Source organism: Erythrolamprus reginae, chromosome 2, assembly GCF_031021105.1.
Source record: "Erythrolamprus reginae isolate rEryReg1 chromosome 2, rEryReg1.hap1, whole genome shotgun sequence".
NCBI classification, from domain to species: Eukaryota; Metazoa; Chordata; class Lepidosauria; order Squamata; family Dipsadidae; genus Erythrolamprus; species Erythrolamprus reginae.
In genome coordinates this window covers 108,301,949-108,328,695 of record NC_091951.1, presented here as the reverse complement: position 1 = coordinate 108,328,695, position 26,747 = coordinate 108,301,949, and the positions used below count along the sequence as shown (strand labels likewise).

Sequence of the window (26,747 nt, the reverse complement as noted above, 5' to 3'; positions counted from 1 at the left end):
ATTTAGCTTATCTTTTCCCCAGTGTCGGGATGGGAATTGGGACATTTCCTGGAGCAGATTGGAAATTATTCTTTTGTTTAAAGTTGGGAAGTATTAAAATAGGCAGTCAGTCTGCCCTGGTTTGAACTGATGGGCGTGTGTATATGTGAGAGAGAGAGAGAGGGAGAGAGAATGAAGGAAGGAAGAAAAAAGAAAAAACGAAAAGAAAGAATGAATTACAGAGTTGGAAGGGACCTTGGAGCTTTTTTAGTCCAATCCCTTGCTGAGGCAGGAGTGCCCATATTATTTCAGACATGGCTGTTCAGTCTCTTTTTAAAAATTTGGAGCATCTACAACTTCTAGAGGCAAATCTCTCTCTCTCTCTCTCTCTCTCTCTCTCTTCCCGAAGGTTTATAATAGTCATAAGAAGATGGCAGTGCATAAATAAGACATTATTGCTCAGATTATCTGCAACTCATTCTTAGCAAAGTCAGGATGCCTTGAATCAATTTATCTGAGATTTGTAAGAAATAGTGCAGCGGATTTTAGATTCTTTTTAATTTGCTACTTGTCTCCACCCTCCCCCCAATTTTCTTGCTAGGTTCTTCCACGGCAAACTTGTGGATTATTTACACATACCATATTCTATAATGAATACCCAGGTGGCTCAAGTGAATTGGATAAAATCATCAATGGAGGCGAGCTTTTTCTGACTGTTCTCCTTAATCCCGTAAGTATTGCTTCAAGGACCAATGGGCTTAAATCCAAGAGCAGCAAAGAAAAGGCAGGATAGAAATAGAATGATTAAATTAAAAAATCCATTAGCTACTGAAAGGTTCTGGAGTTGATAAGTTCCAGAACTTAATAATTTTCAGAAAAGTGTATACATATGTATGTGTAGGCGAGCAGGGTGTGTGTGTTGAGTGGATGGGTGGATAGAAGCTGAAAGGGTTTAGACATAAGAGTTCAGGAAGAGCCATAAATAGTAATATCATTTGGATAATTGCCTGGTCAAACTTTATTACATGGTATGAACACAGTGAAATACATTAAGTGGGCACAATTATGAGTGCTGTCAAGTACTGTAAAGAAATTTTTTCCCCCTGACTTCAACCTAAATTAGAACTGGGGAGAAACTGACTGAAGTTGGGACCAAATTTAGAATAGATGAAAGCATTTTCCGACTCAGCATTTAATCCACTTATGGAATATATTGCCACAAGGTGTGCCGGTCAGCTTGGATATTTTTAACAGGGCAGAAATGCCCCCCAGGTGCACTGTTCTTTGTAGAAAATATGATAGATCAATAGTAAGGAGAAATAAATAAAAGTGAATTAACAGAAGATGTAACTTTCATTATTGAGAGATAGTTTACTTCTTATCCTAAATATAAATATTTTTTCCTTCACCCTGGCTAGATTTTTAAACCTTTTACGGGAGGTTTGGATAGAGAATAGAAACACAGCGGCCTTTAATTCAGGAAAGCATTTTTGTGGTTATTAGTTCATCTGCATGTTTTGTTGGTCTGCAAATGAATGTTTTAATATTTCACTGCAAAAATTCCCTGAATACTATGGTAACCATTTTTATCTATGTGATTCCTCTCCCCCCTTGTTCTTCTCTCTCTTGCACAGATCAGTATCTTTATGACCCATCTCTCCAATTATGGAAACGACCGCCTGGGTTTATACACCTTTAGGCATTTGGTCCGTTTTCTAAACTCCTGGACTAACTTGAAGTTACAGACATTGCCACCTGTGCAGCTGGCACAGAAGTATTTCCAGATATTCTTTGAAGAAAAAGACCCCCTTTGGCAGGTGTGCATTCACTGTCTCCCTGGGCCTACGCCGCAAAAATTTCCGCTGTGTTTTATTGTTTTGTCTCTTGTTTGGTTTGAAAAATCTGGGCAAGTAGTTGCCTGTTATATAATACTCCATTGAGTTAATTGCATTCATAGACCAGTAGGATACTTAATACTCCCCAGGAAGAGTGGCAGATGTGAAATAACGTTCTGTGAAATGTGCAGTGGCTGGAGACTTGCAAACAGTGTTCAGGGAGATTTGCTTCTTTCTATCCAGTGAGCAGCACATGTCGCCTGGTCACTTTCTTTCAGTTGCACATCTGTTTACAGAAAGGGTATTTAGATAATTATAGATCATAATATTGGCCTCCTGGGGAAGAGGGAGTCTGGTTTTGAAAAATGTATTTCTTTTTCTTTTAGGGGGGTGAAACTAAAGAAAACCCAAAACTAACTACAGCTTCCAAAATATGGTGCAGACTCCGTATAATAGCGAAATAAAAGGTGCTTGTGGCTAATGATAAAAAAATCAGTTGGCAGATGAAAAACTCACTGTGCTATCAAGGTTTGAAAGAGAAGAAATCCAGCAGGGGATGAGCCACGTCTGTCCTAACTGAGGACTGAGTCGTAACTGGGGGTCCAGGCAAGGTGGAGCCCTTCAAATTAAATTGACGGACTCAGTTCTCAGATGATTGGACGAGGTCAACCTATCCTGGATGATAACTCCACACCTATTACTTATGACTAGTGATGGGCGAACCTAACGGTGTTTGGGTTCAGCAAGTTCGGCCGAACTTTACGCAAAATTCGGCCGAACCCTAACTGAACTCGAACTCGAACCTGAACGGGGAATCCCTCCCACGAAGAGATTCCAGGAGCGGAGCTTTGAAATCACTGGCAGGTTGCTAACGATGCCAAGGTGATCACTTCCTGGATTCCATGGAATCCAGGAAGTGATCACCTTGGCATCCTTAGCAACCTGCCGGTGACGTCAAAGCTCCGAACGCCGAACACAACCCCGAACTTTGCCCGAACTTTGAAAAAAATTCGGGTTCGTGTTCGGCATACCGAACACCGCAAAATTTGGTACACACCCGAATTGTGCGGGTTCGGTTTGCCCATCACTACTTATGACGTACGACAACAATTGACCCCAAAATTTTTGTTGCTAAGCAAGTGAGTTTTGCCCAATTTTACTAAGCAAATCTGGCTTCTTCCATTGACTTTGGTAGAATCCATTGGTGGAATCCAGCTGGGAAGATTAAATGATCCCCAACTGTACAGGAGAGCCCAATTTTTTCCCAACAGATTTTTTTTAAAACAACAATTCCTCCTCAGATTGGAGAATCAAGTGCCAAAAACATTAACATGATTGAAATCTGATAATATTTTGGCCAAGGCTGCAAGGCTGACGGAAATAGGAAATATAAGTTAAAGTCCCAGGCTTTTTACATGAGAAGGGTTATTTTTCCTCTGCTTCTGAGATGATAGCTGTTTAAAAGGCCATGTTGTAGGATAAAATATCATAATTACATGGCAGTTGACAAGGGCCCCAAATTTTATCACGTGAGATGGAGATGCTACAGCAGCCATAAGTCACAATTTTTTCCAGTCTGTTTTAACTTCAAACAGTCACGAAATGAATGGTTGTAAGTCAAAGTCTACCAGTCCTTGAAATTGCTGGCTTTTGAAAGACTTCTTCAGTAAGAACAGTTGGGCTATAAAAATCCTGTTCTTATGTATGGGCCTGGCTGATTCCCAGCATATTGTCATGTTTTAGGATCCTTGTGAGGACAAGCGCCACAAGGATATTTGGTCCAAAGAGAAGACCTGCGACCGATTCCCCAAGCTGCTAATTATTGGTCCTCAGAAGACAGGTATAGTAGTAACTGGTGTATACTATATTGCTGAAATTTACAGTATCATTTTAAACTATAATGTATGAATTAAACCAGGGGTCTCCAACCTTGGCAACTTTAAGACTTGTGGACTTCAACGTTGGAAATGTAGTGAGTTACCTGGCTCATTCTATCACATGTGGTGGACTTGTCCAGAAGCACGGAAATTTTGGACACAAATTCAACATTGGATTCAGACGATTTTAAGAAAGCCTATTGATTTTAGACCCGAGATATACCTTCTGGGCATTTTACCAGATAATTTTGATAAAAAAGAGACATATTTAATTATACATATAATTACTGCAGCTAGGATTGTGTATGCACAATGTTGGAAATTAAATAGGATACCAACGGAAAGAGAAGTTTTGAGAAAAATTATGGAGTGTGCAGAGATGAGTAGGTTGACTTTGAAACTTAAAGATAAACAAGACTCTGATTATTATAAAATTTGGAGGAAGTTTTATGATTGGATAGAAAATTAAGAGATATATTATGTATTATTAGTAATTGGTTAATTTTTGAAAAATAGAAACAAGTAGTAAGCTTTGCAAACCAGATGGCAAAGATGAGAAATGGTGGTAGCACTATATAATGATATAACAAATAATTTTAAGGCATATTTGAATAAATGATTTAATAGTCTTCAACGTATTGTCAGGGTAAGAAAAATGGCTGTTTCAAGCAATGGTGAATAAAATTTGAAGAGTTATTGAACAGTTATTGTTGGTGCCATTTATCATGACTCAACACAGGAAACTGTAATACATTTTTTTAAAAACACTTTTTTGCCCATTCTTTTTCAACAGATTTTTTAAAAAAACAACAATTCCTCCTCAGAGTTGGAGAATCAACTGCCAAAAACATTTAACACGATTGAAATCTGATGATATTAGGCTAAGTCTGCAAGGCTGACAGAAATAGGAAATATAAGTTAAAGTCCCAAGCTTTAAATCAGAGAGGTTATTTTTCCCCCCTGCTTCTGAGATGATAGCTGTTTAAAAGGCCATGTAGTAGGATAAAATATCATATATGCCGTAATTAACAAATGCACTTGGTAATCGTTGGTTTTTAACATTTTTATTGAGGACTGAACATATCAAATCCGCTTATCCCTGAAATAATCTAGATCAGCAACCTTAAAGTCTGGGGACTTTTAACTCCCAGAATTCTCTATCCAATATGCTGACCAGAGAATGCCAGGAATTGAAATCCACAGACCTTAACATCGTTGAGGTTGAGAAACAGAGATTGAGAGTGTAAAATTATGTCAGAACCTTGGTTTTTAACTCTTTGCCCCATTTCTTCTCTTTTTCCTTGAAAAGGTACCACTGCCCTCTATCTCTTCCTGGGGATGCACCCTGACCTGAGCAGTAACTATCCCAGTTCGGAGACCTTTGAAGAGATCCAGTTCTTCAATGGACATAATTATCACAAGGGCATTGACTGGTAGGCCTCATTCTCAAGTTTTGTGCTGGGGTAGGTGGGTGACAAGCTGCCCATTCCACTTAAACATTTTGGCTCATAATGACACCGCAAAGGAAAGAAGGACCTGCTTTCCAGTTCTTCTAATCTATTTTGCGGAATGTTTGGAAAACTGAAGAAGGGCCAAACTTCTGTTTGGATTTAGATTTTTGTGGAAGAAATATACATATTTAGCTCTGAAGGTTTAATTCATTAATTTTATTTACCACCCACCTCATTTTGAAGCGGCTCTGGGCTGCTTACAGAATGAAAACATTACAATCAGAAGTAAATATTACTAACACAATAAAATAAAGTACAATCAAAGTAAAATCATAGTTACAAGATGGGGAAGCAGGGAGCCAGATGCAACCCGGGGGATGAGGGTTGGGGGAGAGGAGGTAAGATTGACACCTCCAGTGGGATATCCCCCATTGGTACCCCAAGCCATCTGGCAGAATCTTAAGGCTCTTATGGAAAGTGAGAAGGGTGGGAGAGGATCTCACCTCCAGGAATAAGATATTCCAAAGGAGAGGAACCAGATTGCTTGTTCTACTTTGTCAGCAGACCATCTCGGTAAGATTGGAACACAGAATTGTTACACAAGTTTTATCTGATTCCTGTACCAGGTTTCTGCAGTGATGCCCTGTAAAGATATATTAATCCTACTGGGCTAAAATGTGAATGAGGATTTTTTTTTTTTTTAATGTCTGTTGTAATATTTCCCCCTCTTTTCTCAAAATGTACCATTTATTCCAATCTGTCTGCTTGGGAAGAATGGTGATCAACAGCTGGTCTGTTCGCCTTGTATTCAGTAGTTCATGCTGCATTTGCTGTATGCTTAATCTTTTCCATAAATGTAATAAATTGCAGTCTGTTAATTCCTTGATCCAGAAGAATGCTTCATTGGTTGTTCAGGCTTAAGTTCTAAAATCAGCTACATTCTAATGAATGTCTTGACTAATACGGTTTGGGAATGGAAAGAAACCTTTGATGTGTCTTAATCCTTTTTTAAAGTGGCATAAACAATTGACATTGAGTAAGAACCCAAAACTATTTCTGCATTGCTTCACCCAATCTGTTTTTCCCTTTCTGCTGCTGATGTTTTTAAGGTACATGGAGTTTTTCCCCATTCCTTCCAACACTACTTCTGATTTCTATTTTGAGAAGAGTGCCAATTACTTTGATTCAGAAGTCACACCAAGACGGGCTGCTGCACTGCTTTCCAAGGCAAAAATAATCACCATCCTCATCAATCCTGCCGATCGGGCCTACTCTTGGTATCAGGTAAGCTGCTTCACGGTGCTGTTGTCTTCTTGACCTAAAGCACTATTCATTAGTGGAAAGGAAATGTAGCTATTAAATGTAATAACGGCAGCTCTTATGTCATTAGAAAAGCTCTTCCTGCCTGCCCACCAGTCTGCAGGAATCTCTGAAGCAACAATTACCATTAGAATTCGACTTTTTAGATTGCCATGCCTCAATTTATCCTATATCTCATTTGACCCTAATGAGTTCCCTAATTGCTGCCTGTTTCTGTTTGTGCCTTCCTCTCTTTCCTCCACTTTCCTCTTGTTTCCTCTCTGCTTCTTTGAATGACTCTTGTTCCTGTTCAGCAGGAAAAAAAACAAAATTGTTTTCCCCCCCCTTGGTAGCATCAACGGGCACACGATGATCCAGTTGCCCTGAAGTACACCTTTCACGAGGTGATTACAGCTGGGCCCGAGACCTCTCAGAAGCTTCGGACTTTACAGAACCGCTGCCTAGTACCAGGCTGGTATGCTACCCATATTGAACGCTGGTTGAATAATTTCCACACCAATCAGGTAAGCAAGTCATGAATCTTGATTGATTGATTTATTGATTAATTTAATGTAATTTAATGTAATTTTATTTTATTTTATTTTATTTTATTATTTTAATTTAATTTTAATTTTAATTTTAATTTTAATTTTAATTTTAATTTTAATTTTAATTTTAATTTTAATTTTAATTTTAATTTTAATTTTAATTTTAATTTTAATTTTAATTTTAATTTTAATTTTAATTTTAATTTTAATTTTAATTTTAATTTTAATTTTAATTTTAATTTTAATTTTATTTGTTTGTGGTTTGTTTGTTTGTTTGTTTGTTTGTTTATTTATTTATTTATTTATTTGTTTATTTATTTATTTGTTGGATTTGTATGCCACCCCTCTCCGTAGACTCGGGGTGGCTAACAACAATGATAAAAATGGCATGTAACAATCCAATACTAAAACAACTAAAAACCCTTATTATAAAACCAAACATACACACAAACATACCATGCATAAATTGTAATGGCCTAGGGGGAAGGAATATCTCAACTCCCCAATGCCTGGCGGTATAAGTGAGTCTTGAGTAGTTTACGAAAGACAGGGAGGGTGGGGACAGTTCTAATCTCCGGGGGGGAGTTGGTTCCAGAGGGTCGGGCCCGCCACAGAGAAGGCTCTTCCCCTGGGGGCCGCCGAACGACATTGTTTAGTTGAAGGGACCCGGAGAAGACCAACTCTGTGGGACCTTATCGGTCGCTGGGATTCGTGCGGTAGCAGGCGGTTCCAGAGGTAATCTGGTCCAATGCCATGTAGGGCTTTAAAGGTCATGACCAACACTTTGAATTGTGACTGGAAACTGATCGGCATCCAATGCAAGCCACGGAGTGTTGAAGAAACGTGGGCGAATCATGGAAGCCCCACGATGGCTCTTGCGGCTGCGTTCTGCACGATCTGAAGTTTCTCAACACTTTTTAAAGGTAGCCCCATGTAGAGAACGTTGCAGTAATCGAACTTCGAGGTGATGAGGGCATGAGCGACTGTGAGCAATGTGTCCAAATAGGGCCGCAACTGGTGCACCAGGCGAACCTGGGCAAACGCCCCCCTCGCCACAGCCGAAAGATGATATTCCAATGTCAGCTGTGGATCGAGGAGGACGCCCAAGTTGCGGACCTTCTCTGAGGGGGTCAATAGTTCCCTCCCCCCAGGGTGATGGACGGACAGATGGAATTGTCCTTGGGAGGCAAGACCCACAACCACTCCATCTTGCCTCAGTTTTGCCTTCTCAAAAACCCAAACAGAGAGGGTTTTATGAAGCAGAATACAACCATATATCCAATGCTGTTTGCTTTTTATAGAAAATGCATATGTTTTCTGGAATGTTGGAATTTACTTAATTCACTCTGAAAAGTCTGTAAAGAGGTTCCCCGAGAATTGGATAAAACACGTAGTTCCTTCCAATGCTGATATTGTTATCCTGTGAGATTAGTTGAGCATAGGGCAGCAAAAGAAAAATCACAATAGCTGTGTTTTATTTTGAAGTTAAGGGAATGAGAGATGCAGCTGTGTAGTTTGTCAGCTAGCCAATGTCAGGATGGATTAAAAATCCTATTACTCCAACGTTATCTTCATGGTTTTTATAACTTTAAGAAATAAATCCATTAATGACATGGTGAACATTTCCAAAAAATCTTGCTTCTGGCCACAAAATGCAGATCTCCTTCGTGGGTGGATACAGTTCTTAAAAAGCAGACTTTTGTTCCATTCTGTGATAACTGCAGTCAATATTACAATTTAGAGTCAGAATATATGTAGGCCAAGTTTACACTTATTGGATAGTAAGCAATTTCCTTCAGAATCGGGCGGCCTAGAAGTCGAATAAATAAATTTGTCAGAGACAGGTAATATTCTATTCGTTGTTTGTTTGTTTGTACATACACATCGTATTTTGAGGTATATAAGACGCAACTAGATTTTAGAGGAGGAAAACAAGGAAAAAAGTATTCTGAACTAAATGGTGTAGTATTATATTGTTTAATAAAATACCAGTTGTAGCAGAATACTTTTTACAACTATGTATACTTTTTAAAACCATGTACACTTTTTACAAACTTCAAATTTGACAGCTTCAAGACTTATGGACTCCAACTCCCAGAATCCCTCCACCAGTCATGCTAGCTTAGAAATGGGAGTTGAAGTCCACAAGCCTTAAACTTGCCAGGTTTGAAAACCCTTGCACCCCTAACTCCTAGTCTTCAAACTTGACAGCTTTAAGACTTCAACTCCCAGAATTCCTACACTGCCGGGATCCACCTCCAAGAGTGACTCACTGCATTGCCAGATCATAAAGACTTGGCTCCGCGTCTCCGAAGGGCCAAGGCAGCTTCTCCTCATCCCCTTCACCTTCGGTTCAGGTTGGGGATGGCAGCGAAGGAAAGTGTTTGTGCGGTGGCTTATGGCAGCCCTTGCTCGTCGCTCTGCAACCCTCCGTCCCCCCCTTTCTTGCCCCTCGGAACTTTGGACTGCGTGACAGCAGTTTTGGAGAAGCAAGCGATTGTCCCCAAGGCCACCCGGCAGTCCGTTGGCTGGAGTGGGGGGCTCGGACCCAGGGACAAGTGGGGCGCATGGCAGCAGCTTCGGAGCAGCGGTAGCGGTTGTTCCCGAGATGCCCGATGGCTGGAGGCTGGCAGCTTGGCCCCGAGGACAAGTGGGGTGTGTGGCAGCAGCTTCGGAGCAGTGGCGGCGGAGGAGCCCGCAGGGCAGCTTTGATCATCTGTTGGGACGGGGCTTGGCTCTATCAGCCCCCACCCCAATCTCCCGCAAAGTTGTCTCAGCTCGGGAATTCCACAGCTGGCGCCCTCTGCTTCGAACATCTTCGCCAACCGCTGCACCCTCCCATAGGCACCCCTGAAGACGGGAGATTGGGGGGGGAGCTGATGGAGCCGAGCCCCATCCCACCTTCGCCAACTGCTGCGCCCTCCCATAGGCACCCCTGAAGCCGGGAGATTGGGGTGAGGGCTGATGGAGCTGAGCCCCGTCCCACAGGATGATCAAAGCTGTCCTGCGGACAGCCGGCCCTGCTGCTGACCCCGCCCAACATTCGATGTATAAGACGCACCCGTTTTTTTGACGCACCCTTTTGAGGTAAAAAGGTGTGCCTTATACATCGAAAAATATGGTACATACATACATACATACATTTTCAATTCAATTTATATGCTGCCCATCTCACCATTGAGCAGTCCTGGGTAGTTTGCAACAGATAAAAACAAGAATATAAAAATATTAAAACAATTAAAATGAACAAAAATTGGGTAAACTGGGAACCAGAACTGGGAGTGGAATGGAGGTGGGATCTTTTTAGTCCATTAGCCACTTCCAGCATGGAATCCCCCATCAGGGCCCTAAGCCAGTCTGCAGAACCAGGTTTTGAAGATCTTTCAAGAAAGCCAAGCGGGTAGAGATGGATCTCACCTCCAGAACCTCTTTCAAAGATCTTGTGTAGAATAAAGCCAAACAAGTGAGCCTTACAAATATTCTCAGTTAAAAACTTATTCCATGATTGCATTTTGAAAACAATCTGGCATTTTCTCAGTAATGTGTGTGTGTGTGTGTGTGTGTGTGTGTGTAAAATATATATTACAGAAGCTCGAGTGAAAGAGGAAGGGAAATACTTTTTAAATGATACAGCAAGATCAAGATGCTGATGGTTGCTTGTGGGGGAACAGCAGCTACTCAGTTTGTGGAACAACAAAAATCTCACTATTCACTTCCCACGAAAGGGAAGAAACCTCAAACTAAATTGCTAGCACCTTTTTGCGCATGAAACATTTGCCTAGGGAAAAACAAATGAAGCAGCCTGGCTGTTCACATATTTATTCTGTCATTGCTTCATTTTGCATACTGTACAGTATTGATTGATTGATTGATTGATTGATTGATTGACTGATTGATTGATTGACTGATTGATTGACTGATTGATTGATTGGATATGTATGCCGCCCCTCTCCGTAGACTCTCCGTAGGTGTGATATATACCAATAAAGGGGCATATTTGTAGCTCAGGGTTGAACTGAGGGTCCTTGGTGCTCTCTGGGCTTGCTTGAAGATGTTTCATTGTCCTAACCAGGTAACATCAGTGCTGGTAAGAAGCTGTAGGAGATGACCAGGCTGAGGTCAAATGCATCATCAGTCATGAGTCTCTTCAGGCCCACAAGAGATCTAAGTTCATCATGAATTTCTTATCTGATGCCAAATTGCTTTGACCATTAGGAATTCAGATTTTTATAGATAGCTGAATAGAATAGAATAGAATAGAATAGAATATTTATTGGCCAAGTGTGATTGGACACACAAGAAATTTGTCTTTGGTGCATATGCTCTCAGTGTATATAAAAGAAAAGAAAGCTGACGCTTATAATAAATCTCTATGACGGTCGCCCAGAAAGTAATGCACCACATTTTTTTTCATCCACAATTATTTATTGAACACAATGAAACTTACACACAAGAAAGAATGATGTGTCTTCTGCTCTCCCTATTTTTTCACGTAATCTCTGTCCTGTTCTATGGCCTTCCACCAGCGAGACACAAGGGCGTGTATGCCCTATCAGTACCACTCCTTATTCTGTTCACGAAGCTATTTCTGCACTGTGCAAATCAGCTCTTCGTCATTCTCAAAATGTGCCCAGCGACTAACTGTACTTCTGTCGACTGCAGATTCTCCATAAACTGTACACAAATGTTTGTGAATGTTCCCAACAGTTTCTTTTTCTGCAGTGAGAAATTCAACGACGACACGCTGCTTGTAACATACATCACTTACAAATACCATTTCGAAACACTGCTGCAGCTACGCTATCTCTTTGAAGAAACAGAAAATTTACACACACACTCCAGACAATTCAAATAATGTATATCTAAGGTTTCTCATTCGTACCATTACTGTAAGCTGAGAAAAAAATGTGGTGTATTACTTTCTGTGCGTATATTCATCTGAACTACCTGGATCTCCTGATTTCTCTGGCACCTGACATATTCCTAACAATGGGAAAGCAAATTGCCTACTCTACAGGTCTCTGCATGGTGACAAAACAAAGTGCCTAATTTTAGTAATTTGAGGGTCATTGCATTTGTGATAGAAATAAATTAACTCAGATGTTGAACCACATTGTGACATGAGAACAGAGCTGGAGTGCTTCAAAAACCCATGTGAAATGCCCTTAACAATAAACTAAATACAAAACAGTTCAAATCAGAAAACTAATGACATAAATAATCTAGCTCAATCAGAATGGGGTGTTTTGAATTGTAAACCCGAGGTGGACAATTATAGCACCTTTACTACCTGTGGACTTCAACTCCCAGAACCCCTGAACCGGCATGGACTCAGGAATTCTGGGATTTGAAGTCCATAGGTCTCAAAAGGACCACAGTTGCCCACCCCTGATCTAGACACATCTAGGCTATTAAATTGCATTTTTGCAAACAGTAACTCATTTCCAATTCATGATCATTTTGAACGTGAAGCCTAAGTCTTTAAATCAGATGAATGATAACTACCATGAATATAGTTATCTGATATATCATTTTCTGTTAGATTATTTGTATTTTGGAATTCAGCAGGTGGGATCAGCAAATATAGGAGAATTGTTTTTATTATTTAGAAATATTTTTTCTAAATATTCTTGCTTTATTTTTTGCCAAGACAGGGAACCTTTGTGCATTTGGTTTCTTAAGACAGTGTTTCCCAACCTTGGCAACTTGAAGATATTTGGACTTCAACTCCCAGAATTCCCCAGCCAGCGAATGCTGGCTGGGGAATTCTGGGAGTTGAAGTCCAAATATCTTCAAGTTGCCAAGGTTGGGAAACACTGCCTTAAGTGATAGCTATGCTGTCTGTCAATTGAGAATCATTTTCTTTATTTTGCCCATCTCTGATCAAGACACAGGGAGCCATGATAATGCAGTGCTTGGAATACAGTATTTACAGGCTAACTCTGCTTACTGCCAGGAGTTCAATCCTGACTGGCTCAAAATTGACTCAATCTTCCATCCTCCTGAGATTGGTAAAATGAGGACTGGGATTATTGCGAGCAATATACTGATAGTACAAACCGCTCAGAGAGTGCCATAAACCACAGTGGAGCATTATATAAGTTTAAATGCTAGTGCTAGTGCTTTCTGTAAAGCCAGGTATTAATAATAATAATAAAAAATAATCTTTAAAAAGACTGATGGGGTTGAATCTTATGATTTATCAATTAGTATGTTACTCAATTTTGATGAAATTTTAGTAGAATGTTCTAACTAGCTGTGTCTCAATTTACTTCTTTGTCCAGCCAACATTTAACTAACTTGCTAATCATAATCTCATGGGGACTTTATCTTAATATTGTAGGCATGGTGTATTTTGTTTCAGCAAAGCATTTAGCAGTCTGCTAAGAAGATTAACATGAAGTCTGTCTTAGTACACTAATATTACTTATGTTGATGGGAGGCTGTAACTAATAATTGAGTCTGTTGCAAAGCCTTTTAACACTGAAAAGGATGTGCTTGTCATCAACAATAACAAATAGTTTTAATTTAAGGAGCTTGCTAGCACCATCAATGTGAGCTGTAATGATGGGAGTGCTCCATCTTATCATTTGAGATGATCATGTTAAAATATTTATATTGTGGAAAATGATCTAGTATGATCTGGATTTTAAAACATTAAGAAGCTTCCTGGTTTGTTTCCATCAGGAGCATTTGAATAAATCTGCAAAGTTCTAGAAGGTCCCTTCTCCATAACCTCTATTCACCCTGTTTATTTTGTTTCCCTCCATCTCTTTTTGGTTGTTATTTCTGGAAGGATGGAGTGTATGGATACTTATTTCTAAGTGAGGGTTTATTTATTTTTTTCAAATGCAGCACCATTAATACAATGATCTTACTATATTATTGATTACTTTTTTTATCCTGGTGTACACTTTTTTGAGTATGGCTTCTGGAAGGTGTGTGTGAGACATATATAAATATGAGAAAGCTGGTCTTGTGAGATTAAGAAGTTGGATAGGTACTTAGGAAACCAAGCTCAAATCCACTCTTAGCCAAGTAACTTTCCTGTCAGCCCAATCTATTTCAAAGGATTGCTGTGTGGTAAACTGGCATGAGTTATAACCAACTTGAACTCCGGGATGGAAGGCGGGAGATAAATCAGACAAGTAAGTTCACCTTTTAAGTTGAAAGAGGGAAGTGTCTAGGATTGGCTTTGGCTGAAACTTGAGTTTTACGATTGAAAAAGCTAGGAATTGCGCAATTTTTTATTTGCATTTGCCATTTTTATTCTGACTACTCATCTTTGGTTTGGGGAATCATCTTGTATCATTCTCCTTTTGGTAAATATAATCAAATTGAATTAATTTTAAGCCACAGTTGATATGATCCTTTATCTTAGGTTTAATTTAGGAAATATCAATATAAGAAAATGACTTTCATTTAGTTAACAAGTTGAAAAATAGATGGGTAGGTCATTGAAGGAGAATATGTGTGCCCATTATGGTGCTATAAGTTTAAAATACTTGTTCACTAAGTTAAAGCGCTTTATAGCTTTCTTATGCTATTTGTCACTCCTGTGCTTTTGAGTTAGGAGTCCTCGGAGAGGGACGGCATAGAAATTCAATTAATAAATAATAGAAATGAAATACAAATTCTACAAAACCAGGAGAAATTGATTTATTTATGATTTTGATTTGCTCTATTACTACGGTACCTCTGAGGAGCGAAACTGTCTCTGTTCCTGATGCTATATATTGCAGTTAGGAAGATGTATTTGGAATACTGTGTTCAGTTCTGGAGACCTCACCTACAAAAAGATATTGACAAAATTGAATGGGTCCAAAGACGGACTACAAGAATGGTGGAAGGTCTTAAGCATAAAACGTATCAGGAAAGACTTAATGAACTCAATCTGTATAGTCTGGAGGACAGAAGGAAAAGGGGGGACATGATCGAAACATTTAAATATGTTAAAGGATTAAATAAGGTTCAGGAGAGAAGTGTTTTTAATAGGAAAGTGAACACAAGAACAAGGGGGCACAATCTGAGGTTAGTTGGGGGAAAGATTAGAAGTAATGTGAGAAAATATTATTTTACTGAAAGAGTAGTAGATTCTTGGAACAAACTTCCAGCAGACGTAGTTGGTATATACACTGTAACTGAATTTAAACATGCCTGGGATAAACATATATCCATCCTAAGATAAAATACAGGAAATAGTATAAGGGCAGACTAAATGGACCATGAGGTCTTTTTCTGCTGTCAGTCTTCTATGTTTCTATGTTTAATATAAGAAAGGAACCTAATATATATATGTATTTTAAAATGTCTTTCAGATCCTTGTTCTGGATGGCAAGCGATTACGCACAGAACCAGCCAAAGTAATGGAAACAGTCCAGAAATTTCTTGGAGTGACAAACACCATAGATTACCATAAAACACTAGTGTGAGTTCATCATACCTGCTTTTGTTGAATATAATCTCTGAATTGGAACCTACTTGCTTGCATCCCCTGCATTGCATGCATTTTCCCCCTGTCAGTTGAAGAGCTGATTGGAGGACTATAGAATTGGCTTCCTTTCATTTTGCAGACATCAAGTCTGCTCTGAAACTTTGAAATCCTTCATCGCAAAGAATCATTTTTTAAAATTAATATTTTTATTGATTTTTATAATATAAAACACACACACAACGTATAACATATTATTACACATGTTATATCGCAAAGAATCATTGCAGTGGTTAAGAATAGGACTGGGTTCTACTCTGGCTTCAATAGCAATACAATGCAGAATACTAATACTGTTTTCTGTAACAAATCCTAAACATTACATTGGACACATCTTGTGGTGCATGGATGATTGCTTGCCCATAACGGAACACTGCATTTTCTTTCAAGTAAATATTATAGACATTATTATTATTATTATTATTATTATTATTATTATTATTATTATTAATTAGATTTGTATGCCGCCCCTCTCCGTAGACTTGGGGCGGCTCACAACAGTGATAAAAACAATACTAATCTAATAATTAGAATCTAAAATAACATTTAAAAGTCTAAAAAGCAAGGAACCCCAATATAAAAAACATACATACAGTCATATCATGCACAAAAACTACATAGGCAGGGGGAGATGTCTCAGTTCCCCCACGCTTGACGACAGAGGTGGGTTTTAAGGAGCTTACGAAAGGCTAGGAGGGTGGCGGCAGTTCTAATCTCTGGAGGGAGCTGATTCCAGAGAGTCGGAGCCGCCACAGAGAAGGCTCTTCCCCTGGGTCCCGCCAGACGACATTGTTTAGTTGACGGGACCCGGAGAAGACCAACTCTGGGACCTAATCGGCCACTGGGATTTGTGCGGCAGAAGGCGGTCTCGCAGGTATCCTGGTCCATGCCATGAAGGGCTTTATAGGTAATGACCAACACTTTGAATTGTGACCAGAAACTGATCAGCAACCAATGCAGACTGCGGAGTATTGGAGTAACATGGGCATATTTGGGAAAGCTCATGATTGCTCTCGCAGCTGCATTCTGCACGATCTGAAGTTTCTGAACACTCTTCAAAGGTAGCCCCATGTAGAGAGCGTTACAGTAGTCGAACCTCGAGGTGATGAGGGCATGAGTGACTGTGAGCAGTGATTCCCGGTCCAAATAGGGCCGCAACTGGTGCACCAGGCGAACCTGGGCAAACGCCCCCCTCGCCACAGCTGAAAGATGTTTCTCTAATGTGAGCTGTGGATCGAGGAGGACGCCCAAGTTGCGGACCCTCTCTGAGGGGGGGCAATAATTCTCCCCCCCCCAGGATGATGAACGCACAGATGGAATTGTCCTTGGGAGGCAAAACCCACAGCCACTCCATCTTATCCGGGTTGAGTTTGAGTCTGTTGACACCCATCCAGGCCCCAACAGCCTGCAGACACCGGCACATCACTTCCACTGCTTCGTTGACCATATGTATGTAATAAGAAAATAATCTTTTCTATCTTCATTCCGGGCAGTGTTTTTCCGGAATCAATTTCCCCGTTTACCTTCTTGCAAACACTTTCACAAGGAGTTTCTTTCCTGGTAGAGTTTAAAACATGTGAATCTGAATTCCTGCAGAGAAACAAATGATGGGGATGGGAGGAATGAAGGAAGGGTACCAGGCAGGGGAGGGGAGAGGAGAGGATAACCATGCTCACGTCTCCATGTCTCATTACTTTTTTGTGAAGAAGATATATCCAGGAGGGAGGTCTACAAGCATTTGCACAAATAAAACAAGATATCCATCTACTATTAAGATGCATTAGTATGGAATGTGTCCTTTGAAATCCGCAGAAATGATCATTCTCTTGTTCAGTGCTCTGGAATATTTTATAATCAATAGGTATTCATTCCTTTTCTTTAGAGAATTTGCATTTGTAAACAATTCTGCTTAGTGCAATTCCTAGTGCTAGACTTAAAAACCATTTTTAATAGCTGTGTGTGTGCGTGTTATCTAAATTTAGGAGAAAAAGCCATTTATACCTAGTTACAGGACCACCACACAACGTAGTTTAAAACATTGGAAATAATAGATTAGCAGAGAAATGTGAAAGAATAGAAATGTATTCTTTCTCTTCCACTGCTATTAGGTTTTGTAGCAGAGCAATAGTGCAATATGGTCATTTCCTATGTTTGATAAAAAACGGATCTCATTTTGATCAGGAACGTTAGTTTCCATATTTAATTATATGTAATTACTGCATGTATAAAATAAGTAATCCTAGTTACAAAAATGGGGATCATTTGGATTTTTCTTTTTAATTTGTGATAGGTTTGATCTCAAAAAAGGATTCTGGTGCCAACTACTAGAAGGAGGGAAGACCAAGTGCTTGGGTAAAAGCAAAGGAAGAAAATACCCAGAGATGGATTTAGATGTAAGTATTTAAAATGAGGTCATTTTTCAACTGTTGTTCCTAAAGGATACTGGCATAATTGTGCACTGGGTAGCTGGTTGATCTGATTTTATAAGGACAGAAACCCCACTGCCCTTTGCTCCATATTCAGTGAAAGCTGCTTCCTCTCCATGGTGAGATTCCATGCCACTGCAGGAAGGCTATGAATTTATGAAACACATGCACTTAGATTTGTCCCCACAATTATTGTTCACAAACTGCTGCAAGATAAGATGTGGGCTTACTTAGGCATTTCTCATAGATCTTTGCCAGTTGGGCAGTTGGACTGTACATATTTGCCAGGATGGTTCTTATATCCTTATGCTGCTGAAGGGTAAGATCTCAGGATAGATGATGCTGTTTCTATGATGCTCATAGTAAATTTGAAGCCTTGTAGTTATATGGGGAGGAAGAGTATGGGTGGTTAAATCAACAGCATGTTGCCTTTGATCTTGTATTCTATTACCTACCAAAATCTGATTCCACCCATGTACAAAAATGCTTTAGAATCATCTTACATTTTGCAATTTTAGGATTATAGCTATTTTCTGTTGAAAGACAAAGAATCCTCCATAATTTATGAGTTAAATACAAGTTGAAAACTATCTGTTTTGATTGGTTGCCTGCCCTGATTCTACCTGAAGCTTTACTTACTAATTTACTTACCGGACTTAGATGGCTGCTATCTCATATGATGACTCTAGACCAGTGATGGCAAACCTATGGCACAGGTGCCACAGGTGGCACAGAGAGCCATATCTGTTGGCACGCGAGCCGTTGCCCTAGCTCAGCTCCAACGTGCATGTGTGTGCCGACCAGCTGATTTTGGGCTCACACAAAGGCTTTGGGAGGGCATTTTTTGCTTCCAGAGAGCCTCCGGGAGGATGGGAGAGGGCATTTTTACCCTCCTGTGGCTCCAGGAAAGCCTTTGGAGCCTGGGGAGAGAGAAACACGAGCCTACTGAGCCCACCAGAAGTTGGGAAACAGGCCGTTTTTGACCACCAGAGGGCCTCTGGGGGGCAGGGGAAAACTGTTTTCATCCTCCCTAGGCATTAAATTATGGGTGTGGGCACTTGGGCAGGTGTGATAGCATATTCCCATGCTCTTTCAGCCCCCAAGGAGAAAAGGGTTCACCATCACTGCTCTAGACAGTTTACAACCATGGATAAAACATGGTTAAAAATAAACTACTCTTCTCCCAGGCAGCAAACCAATTTTCCTTGCAATCCAACCCCCATCCTATGCTTGAAGGAAGAGACATATCCCACTCTAAGTCTTAATAGAATAGGGATCTATCAGATTTCAGGTGGGGTGGCTTTTCCATAGGGTTGTGGCGGCCGCCAATCAGGTGGCAACATTTAAGGCAGAGGGTCGGGAGAACAAGCACCACCTATATAAACTAGTAGGATGTGCAGACACCCATACTTGCCATATACCATTTCCTCAGTCTTGCAAATATCTACTGACCCCTCACATCCTGGACATAAACTGTTTCAACTCCTACCCTCAAAATGTCGCTACAGAGCACTGCACACTAAGACAACTAGACACAAGAACAGTATTTTTCCTGAACAAATAATTCCGTCAACACTCTCAAACTATTTACTAAGTCTGCACTGCTATTTCTACTAGTTTTTTCTCATCATTCCTATCACCCATTTCCTCCCACTTATGACTGTATAACTGTAACTTGTTGCTTGTATTCTTAAGATTTTTATTAAAATTGATTGTTTCCTCGTTGCTTATTTGACCGCTATGACAATCTGTTGTACCTCAGGATTCTTGACAAATGTATCTTTTTCTTTTATGTACACTGAGAGCATACGCACCAAAGACAAATTCCTAGTGTGTCCAATCACATTTGGCCAATAAAAAATTCTATTCTATTCTATTCAGATTGGAGAGTAACTTCCATTTCAGAGCCACCAACATTTTTGTTAATTATAGTACAACCACCGATTTCAGAGAAAAAGATTTGATAGCATTAATATACAGTATTGCATTCTGCAGCTTTCAGAGCAGTGAAGTTACCATTGCTGCACTCTGTCGTGGCTCCTGTAAGGATAGCCCTGGTTGGCAGTTACTAGAGGAGATGTCTCCCGTAGCTTGATAATTCATGCCTTCCAGGATTCTCTGCCCCTCTAACACCATTTTATTTTATTTATTTATTTATTTATTTATTTATTATTTAGATTTGTATGCCGCCCCTCTCCGCAGACTCAGGGCGGCTCACAACAAAATAAAACAGTTCATGACAAATCTCATAATTATAATTTAAAATATTTAAAAAACCCCATTTACTAAGCAAACATACATACAAACATACCATGCATAAATTGTATATGCCCGGGGGAGATGTCTCAGTTCCCCCATGCCTGATGACAAAGGTGGGTTTTAAGGAGCTTACGAAAGGCAAGGAGAGTAGGGGCAGTTCTAATCTCTGGGAGGAGCTGGTTCCAGAGAGTCGGGGCCACCATTGAGAAGGCTCTTCCCCTGGGGCCTGCCAACCGACATTGTTTAGTTGAGTTTAGTTGAGTTTATATTTAATCATAGCATTTAATTATGATTCTTTGTTCTTTTCTTTTTTCCTCATGCAGTCCCGAGCATTCTTGAGAGATTATTATAGGGACCACAACATAGAGTTATCCAAGCTACTGTATAAAATTGGCCAGACACTGCCAACTTGGCTGCGGGAAGAACTCCAGAACACTAGATAGCCACTTCTTCTTCTCTCTCGTATTAAGCAATAGTAGAATGGATCCACGGGGAGAATCTCAAACCTCTACTCCAAACCAACAGGACGTGATAAGATGTGAGATGTTCAACAGAGAAGAAGCATTTTGAGCAATATCCATTCAAGGTGTTTGAGGAAAAGTGGGAAACCATCAACATGGTTACTTACACCTGGAAGCTTGGAAGAAAGTGGCCATCTGAAGAACTACTGGAATTGATGTACAAGCAGTGCCTCAGGGCCAAGCCAGGACTATTACATCTGTTTCTGCCGGATTGCTCAAGACCCCAGCTTTACTGAAAGTATTGAGGTGTGCCTCCTTGGCTATTAATGCCAGGTTTTGGTGAAGAAGATTCATAAAGATCTGAGTTTTCCTCACACATTATTTCCAATGTCTGGAATAGTATTACAACAAAATAACTCCTTCTCTTTGGATAGGTAACATGAGAGAATCAAGAATTCACCAGGGATCAAGAATAGTAGTCCTGCAAATGTATGGGTTTGCAAAATGAACCTGGAGCCAGAGGGAGGCCATGCTCCAAGCATGGACCTAATTATGCAATTTGAGCTCAGACTGAGATAGGACTGAGATAGTGTTCTGGAGCAGAGATCTTAGTTAAAACAGATACTCTGTTTTTATATGGAAGACTTTGGCATTGGCAATATTTAGATTATCCCAGATGGATTTTTTCCCCTCTGTCTTATTTAGAAATATATTGCGAAAGGGATGGAATGACCAAGCGCGAACAACATAGTCACCCGACAATGTTGGCAAGAGAATTTGCTCCAAAGAGATATTTTAATTTGTGTCCTCCTTATAAGCCCTGTCTCTGATTTCAACATACAATTATGTGAGATGTGGTTTAAGGTTCAATAATTGAATCCAGTATTTTTTTTTATTTCTGATGCACATATCCTGCCTGTTGGATGACATTCAAGTATCATGTGTAAACTCTGCTCTAATGGTCATCCTAAATACAACTTAAGAGAATTGATCTTATATGAGTACTGAACAAACAGTATTTTTAATAGTTTTCTTTTTGAACATTTTGGAGTGGGGTAGGGGATACATATTAAAGTTAGTATTCCCAAGTATTAGGTTCTTATTTTCCCCACCCTTTTGCCATTATAGAGGATAGAGAAAAATGGTCCATGGGTTTGGTTGATTTGTCATCATAATATCTGCTTCTGTTAGAATCATTTTAGGATAAGCCTGTGGCCGTCCATTTTTCAATTATGTCCTCCTGTCCAATGTGTCTTATTGAGCTGTGACTGAGACTTTCTGATAACCCACTTATTCTAGTTTACTAAGTTCCTTTGTGTGTATATGTGTATGTATGGAATTTATAAATATGCTGCTAATAGTATTGTGTATTCATGCATGCACACACACACACATATACACACTTGCCCATTGCTGTCTGTGTTTGGAGCTACACTAACAAGGTAAATAGAACTCATTTCCCCCCCATTTGGCTTATTCTGTCCTGTCCTGCTACATATTGAATGTGTCATAGGAAAGGCATTTTAAACTTGCAGCCCAGAGGGGGATGGGAAAACAGAGGTCATGACAAGAGTCAAAGACTTTTGCAAAGCCTTTTTAATTCCTCAGTGGCAGAATTAATGGCATTAGAGTATGGACTGCTCTGACTATTGTTTGATCCAAAGTTGGAGAGTTGCTATAATATATACATATACTGTATATATATTTAAAAACTTGTTAGTATTGGCAATGGAGAAACATTTACTATAAATTCAACAATGGGGTATCAAAATGATTTCCAAGTTTTTTCAATTTGGACGTAGATGTTCCTCCCTCCCACCCACCCCCACCTCCAGAATATATTCCTGTTTTGCTTAAAGGTTTCTAAACTATTGGAAGTGACTTGCTAGACTAGTCATCTTGTTCTGGTTGTCATTGAAGATGTAATCATACTAGCACCAGTTCCATGAATGAACCTTTGGACAAAAGGCAGATGCAAAAAAAATGTTTCTTCTTAACTTAGACCTTGGCTGCCCATAATTGCTACCAAATTTTTATAGTCTCTTTTGGGTCAGAGTAACTCCTTAGAGGACGAATGTCATTCTCACACCAATGTCGGCAATTCTCTAATTACTGTTTATTACTTCAATTTTAGTTCTCTAAAGTCCATCACAGTTCCTACATGTTTGTTTCCTTTGATCCTGTGTGTGAGCACCATCTAGTGGATCATGAAATTCCATAAACTCGTAGACTAAAAAAATTGAGTAAAATAAGAGTAAAAGCTGCAGAGAGCATTAGACTACAGAGCGTATAACCATCTAGTGCCAGCAATCTAAACTGAAACATGCCCAGTAGCTGTCTGTCTCACCTCACCTCTACTTGAAGATAACCTGTAAAATAATTTATTCCACTGAAATTCAGATTCCCCTGAAAATTAGGAGGAGGTCCCCCCCTTTAATAATCACAATATGCCTTTCTGTATCTTAATCCATTCTTTTGCATTCTGCAGTCTTGCATTGTAGATAACATCTCTGCGTGATGTGTTTTCAGATATAGGAAGACTGAGACCAAATCCCCCTGAATCTTAATATTATGGATTCTTTCAGTCCCTCTTTATGGTTCTTACCATTGTTCTTCTCTGAGTTGATTACTCCTTTTCACTTGCATTATGTTTGTTGTCCCCTTTTGTTTAGGCAGCTATGCCGGTAATAAATGTACATTTGAGACAGCAGCCTGCATAAGACCAAATGTGGGAAGCTGACATTGTCTTGTGAACTCTCTTAATACAGTATTTTACATGCAGCCTTCTGTATGCACAGAGTTGCTGAAAAGTTGAAGAGTTCCAAGCTTCCCAGTATTCCTAAGTAGTTGGACATTTCTCTTTTAAGGTAGAATGAATATGGCTGGGGGTAGGCAGGAGGCAGAGTTGCATCTTTTGGTAAATTTAGTTTGCCCTTCTGTTGCAAATCATCCAGAGGTCTTGGTTGGCTGAGGGAATTCTGGGAGTTGAAGTCCACACATCTTAAATCCCGTCACATTTGAAAAATATAGATGGGGAAGAATTCCACACATCTTAAATCCCGTCACATTTTAAAATATAGATAGATATTGGCAAAAAAGAGGCAGTGACACACGTGGAATGACAAGATCTTAGCATTTGACTTCTGCAGCTTTAGGAAATAAGACACAAAGTCAGAGACAGGCTGTCCCTTCCAAGCCATTGCAAAATAGAAAAAAGTGACCGTGAAGTATGGTAATAGAAAGACTGTATTGGTCCATTTGGGATGTGGGTCATTCATCAGAAATGGTAAGCTTGCTTTGAGAAATTTTGGCTTGAAACACAAAAGAAGGCCTTACAGTACCCTACAGATTTCTGAGTAAACTTCAATGCAGAAATCAAAAACAAAACTCTGAAATTATAATCTGCAAAATAATATATTTTCTTTTGCCCTTTGTGAATGGCTTAAGAACAAGAGAAACCCCCTCCCCCCCTGCACTCTTGTTGTTGAGTGCAGTTTCTCTGAGCATCCTTTGTGCACCAGGATACTTGCATCAAACTACCCAGTTAAGCATTTGATAATGTGAAAATACAGTCTTGCTTATCTGTATGCTGGCCCTCAGGAAGTTGTTTTAAGGCAGTCCACAGAAGCAATGGTAGCTGCTACCTAAAAGGTCATTCTCATTGTGAATATTATGATTATCCCTGTCTTAAATAACTAAATGATGTACAATGTTTAAAGCTTGGCTTCTCTAGATGGTGTAGAATGCTGCCAAAAGTGAGACATGCAGAAACAAGAATTAAAAGTTAGGATGTGCGTAACGGAAGTATTAATCCCTCCCAAATGCTGGTGTGATTTAATGTGCACTAGAGAGAGGAGGAAACACTTGCCTTTTCACATAGTATGTTGGTCAGCAAAAATGGAAAATGCCACTCTCTCTGGGTACAGAGGACTTAACTAAAATCTGGATTTGAAGGACACTTGTTTTTTATTTGAATTTTTTTTGTTCGTTAAAAGGAAGAACTCTGGGAATTCCTTTTGTCATGTTTGCATGAGATTCTGTATGTTTTCCCATTGGGAAGGGTAGGGGTTATTTTGTCATGGTGGGAGGGAGGAAAGGGGAGGGAATATTTTTAAAAGTCTTTCTCCCATATTTTTAATCTGTACTTGAACTCATTTTGGGTTCAGAAAACTGTGTCACTAATGTAATGTCTTGGTGAACTAACTGCTAATAAAATGGGGTTGTCTGTTTTTAGTTAATTTTGTGGTCTATCTTTTGTATAGCTGTATATTTTCTCTGACAATTAAATATTGTTAGTGAAATTGAACTTTTTTTTTTTTAAAGGTGCATCAGGACTAGAAATAGAACTGAATAGACTGAAATAGAACTAGCAAGCTGAAGCTCCCAAACTTGATGACGTCCCTTGACAGAATCTTGGGACAATTCCAAAGCTGTTTCAGAAATTGTTACTCAGTTATACTTTTACAATTTAGATTTTTATACCAATTTAATTTTCCTTCCAGCACCCTGTCTCAAGGTCATCAAATGTGACCCTCAGCAACCTCTTTCCCCAAAAGATGGCTTAGTTACACAATGAGAGTTCTGTCATCTATTGTCTAAAAGCCTTCTCTGACCACAAGCAACAGTTTGATGGTTTATCTCAAAGGTCTTCAAACTTGGCAACTTTAAGACTTGTGCAAGTTTGGGAACCCCTGGTTTACACGCTCATGTTTGGGACTGGTCGGAGAGCCCCCATCCACACACATATATTGAATTCATCTTTACTCTATTTAAGGGCCAAAAGATGGTATCCTAACATTTTACCCTGCCCGCAGTTCATCTTAAATATGTATGAGTTTTATAACAATGCAAACCAAATAAACAAAGGAATAATCCTGTTCACTGAACTGGGTTTGGCTGCCAAATATGTAAGAACACTTGAGGTTTTTTTAGATCATATTTGCTTCCTTGGAATTGAAGATTTCGTGGCGTATTTAACCCTAAAGCCACTAGAAACCTTTGCCAGGTGGCAGTACTTAGAACTGGGGTCAAAGCTGGCTTGGCCTATTTGCAAAAAGCCTGACTAGTACTCGGAGGGAATTCATTGTGCTGCAGACTGAATGGGGAAACTGAAGAATTCTACCAGAATAAAATAAGGGACAAACTTTCATGCGTTGTTGCCAAGGAATGGCATGGAAATCTACATTAAAAAACTCGCTCAAAGGGAATATAATGCCCAATCAATGAAATAATTATGTAACTGACCATTTTCCATAGTGGGAGGTTAGCTCCACCCACTATAGAGAAGGGTCAGTTACACGATTATTTCATTCGTCCCTTCAGCCAATGAGGACTGAGTCTGAGAAACTGATACATTCATCGTCAATTTCCCCTCTTTGACTCAGTCCTCAGGCAGGAAAGGACGCGTGTATCAGCACCCATTCTTCAGATTAACTTCAACTGTCATTGAGAATCATTGAAAAATTGTGAGTGTTTTTCCCAGCTGATTGCCACTCCATTCTGCAATCGCTGGGTTGAGAGCAGCAACAGGCTGCTACTAGCTAAGACTCCAACTGAGGGTCCTTGCCTGTAATACCCTTGATTGACCTTCTGCAATTACCGGCTGTTTGGAGGCAAAGTGATCTGGCCACAGAGCCTGGATTCAACCGCAGCTCCATAAATCCATCTGACAGCTAGTCAAGTGAACCTTGTGCTTCAAGTGACCAATGGCCAGTGTAGCTGCACACTACATACCGCTTCATAGGGAGAGAAACTTGAATTCACTGTCAGATACAGAAGCCTTGCGCTTGAGCAGTCCCCAATCTCCTCCCTCTGCCTGGGGTGCGTTCCTTCCCTCTCTTAGCTGGCTCGGGGCTAATCTTCAGTGTGGTACACCTTGCTGTCTGCCCATATAGAGTGGTCTTCCCTCTCTGTAGGCTGCTTCTTGCTGAAAAGACAGCCACTATTGCCATTGGCCTTGTTATAACACTCAAGGTGTCAGCGGCATAGTTCCCTCTAAGCTGAGCAGTGAGCAATTGCTCACTTAAAAATCATCATCAACTCAGAGTTTTCCAAACCTGCCCAGAAGCCGAGAGGGAAAGAGTGAGAGGGAAGGAGAGAGAGAGGAAGAGAGGAAGAGAGA

The 26,747-nt window shown here is 39.9% G+C and overlaps 1 protein-coding gene across 2 annotated transcripts in view; it reads left to right on the top strand.

The window, feature by feature from the left end:
* The window catches only part of NDST1 (N-deacetylase and N-sulfotransferase 1), a 40,907-nt gene extending 19,193 nt beyond the window's left edge, over positions 1–21,714 (top strand). For both annotated transcript variants that reach the window (XM_070739060.1, XM_070739061.1), the window contains 9 exons: positions 581–709; positions 1,614–1,796; positions 3,558–3,654; positions 5,001–5,124; positions 6,252–6,426; positions 6,795–6,965; positions 15,308–15,417; positions 17,771–17,873; positions 20,489–21,714. In XM_070739060.1, the coding sequence (XP_070595161.1) occupies positions 581–709; positions 1,614–1,796; positions 3,558–3,654; positions 5,001–5,124; positions 6,252–6,426; positions 6,795–6,965; positions 15,308–15,417; positions 17,771–17,873; positions 20,489–20,608 (1,212 nt within the window). In that variant the 3' untranslated portion in view covers positions 20,609–21,714. The remainder of the gene's footprint in view (positions 1–580; positions 710–1,613; positions 1,797–3,557; positions 3,655–5,000; positions 5,125–6,251; positions 6,427–6,794; positions 6,966–15,307; positions 15,418–17,770; positions 17,874–20,488) is intronic.
* Positions 21,715–26,747: the final 5,033 nt, after the last annotated feature.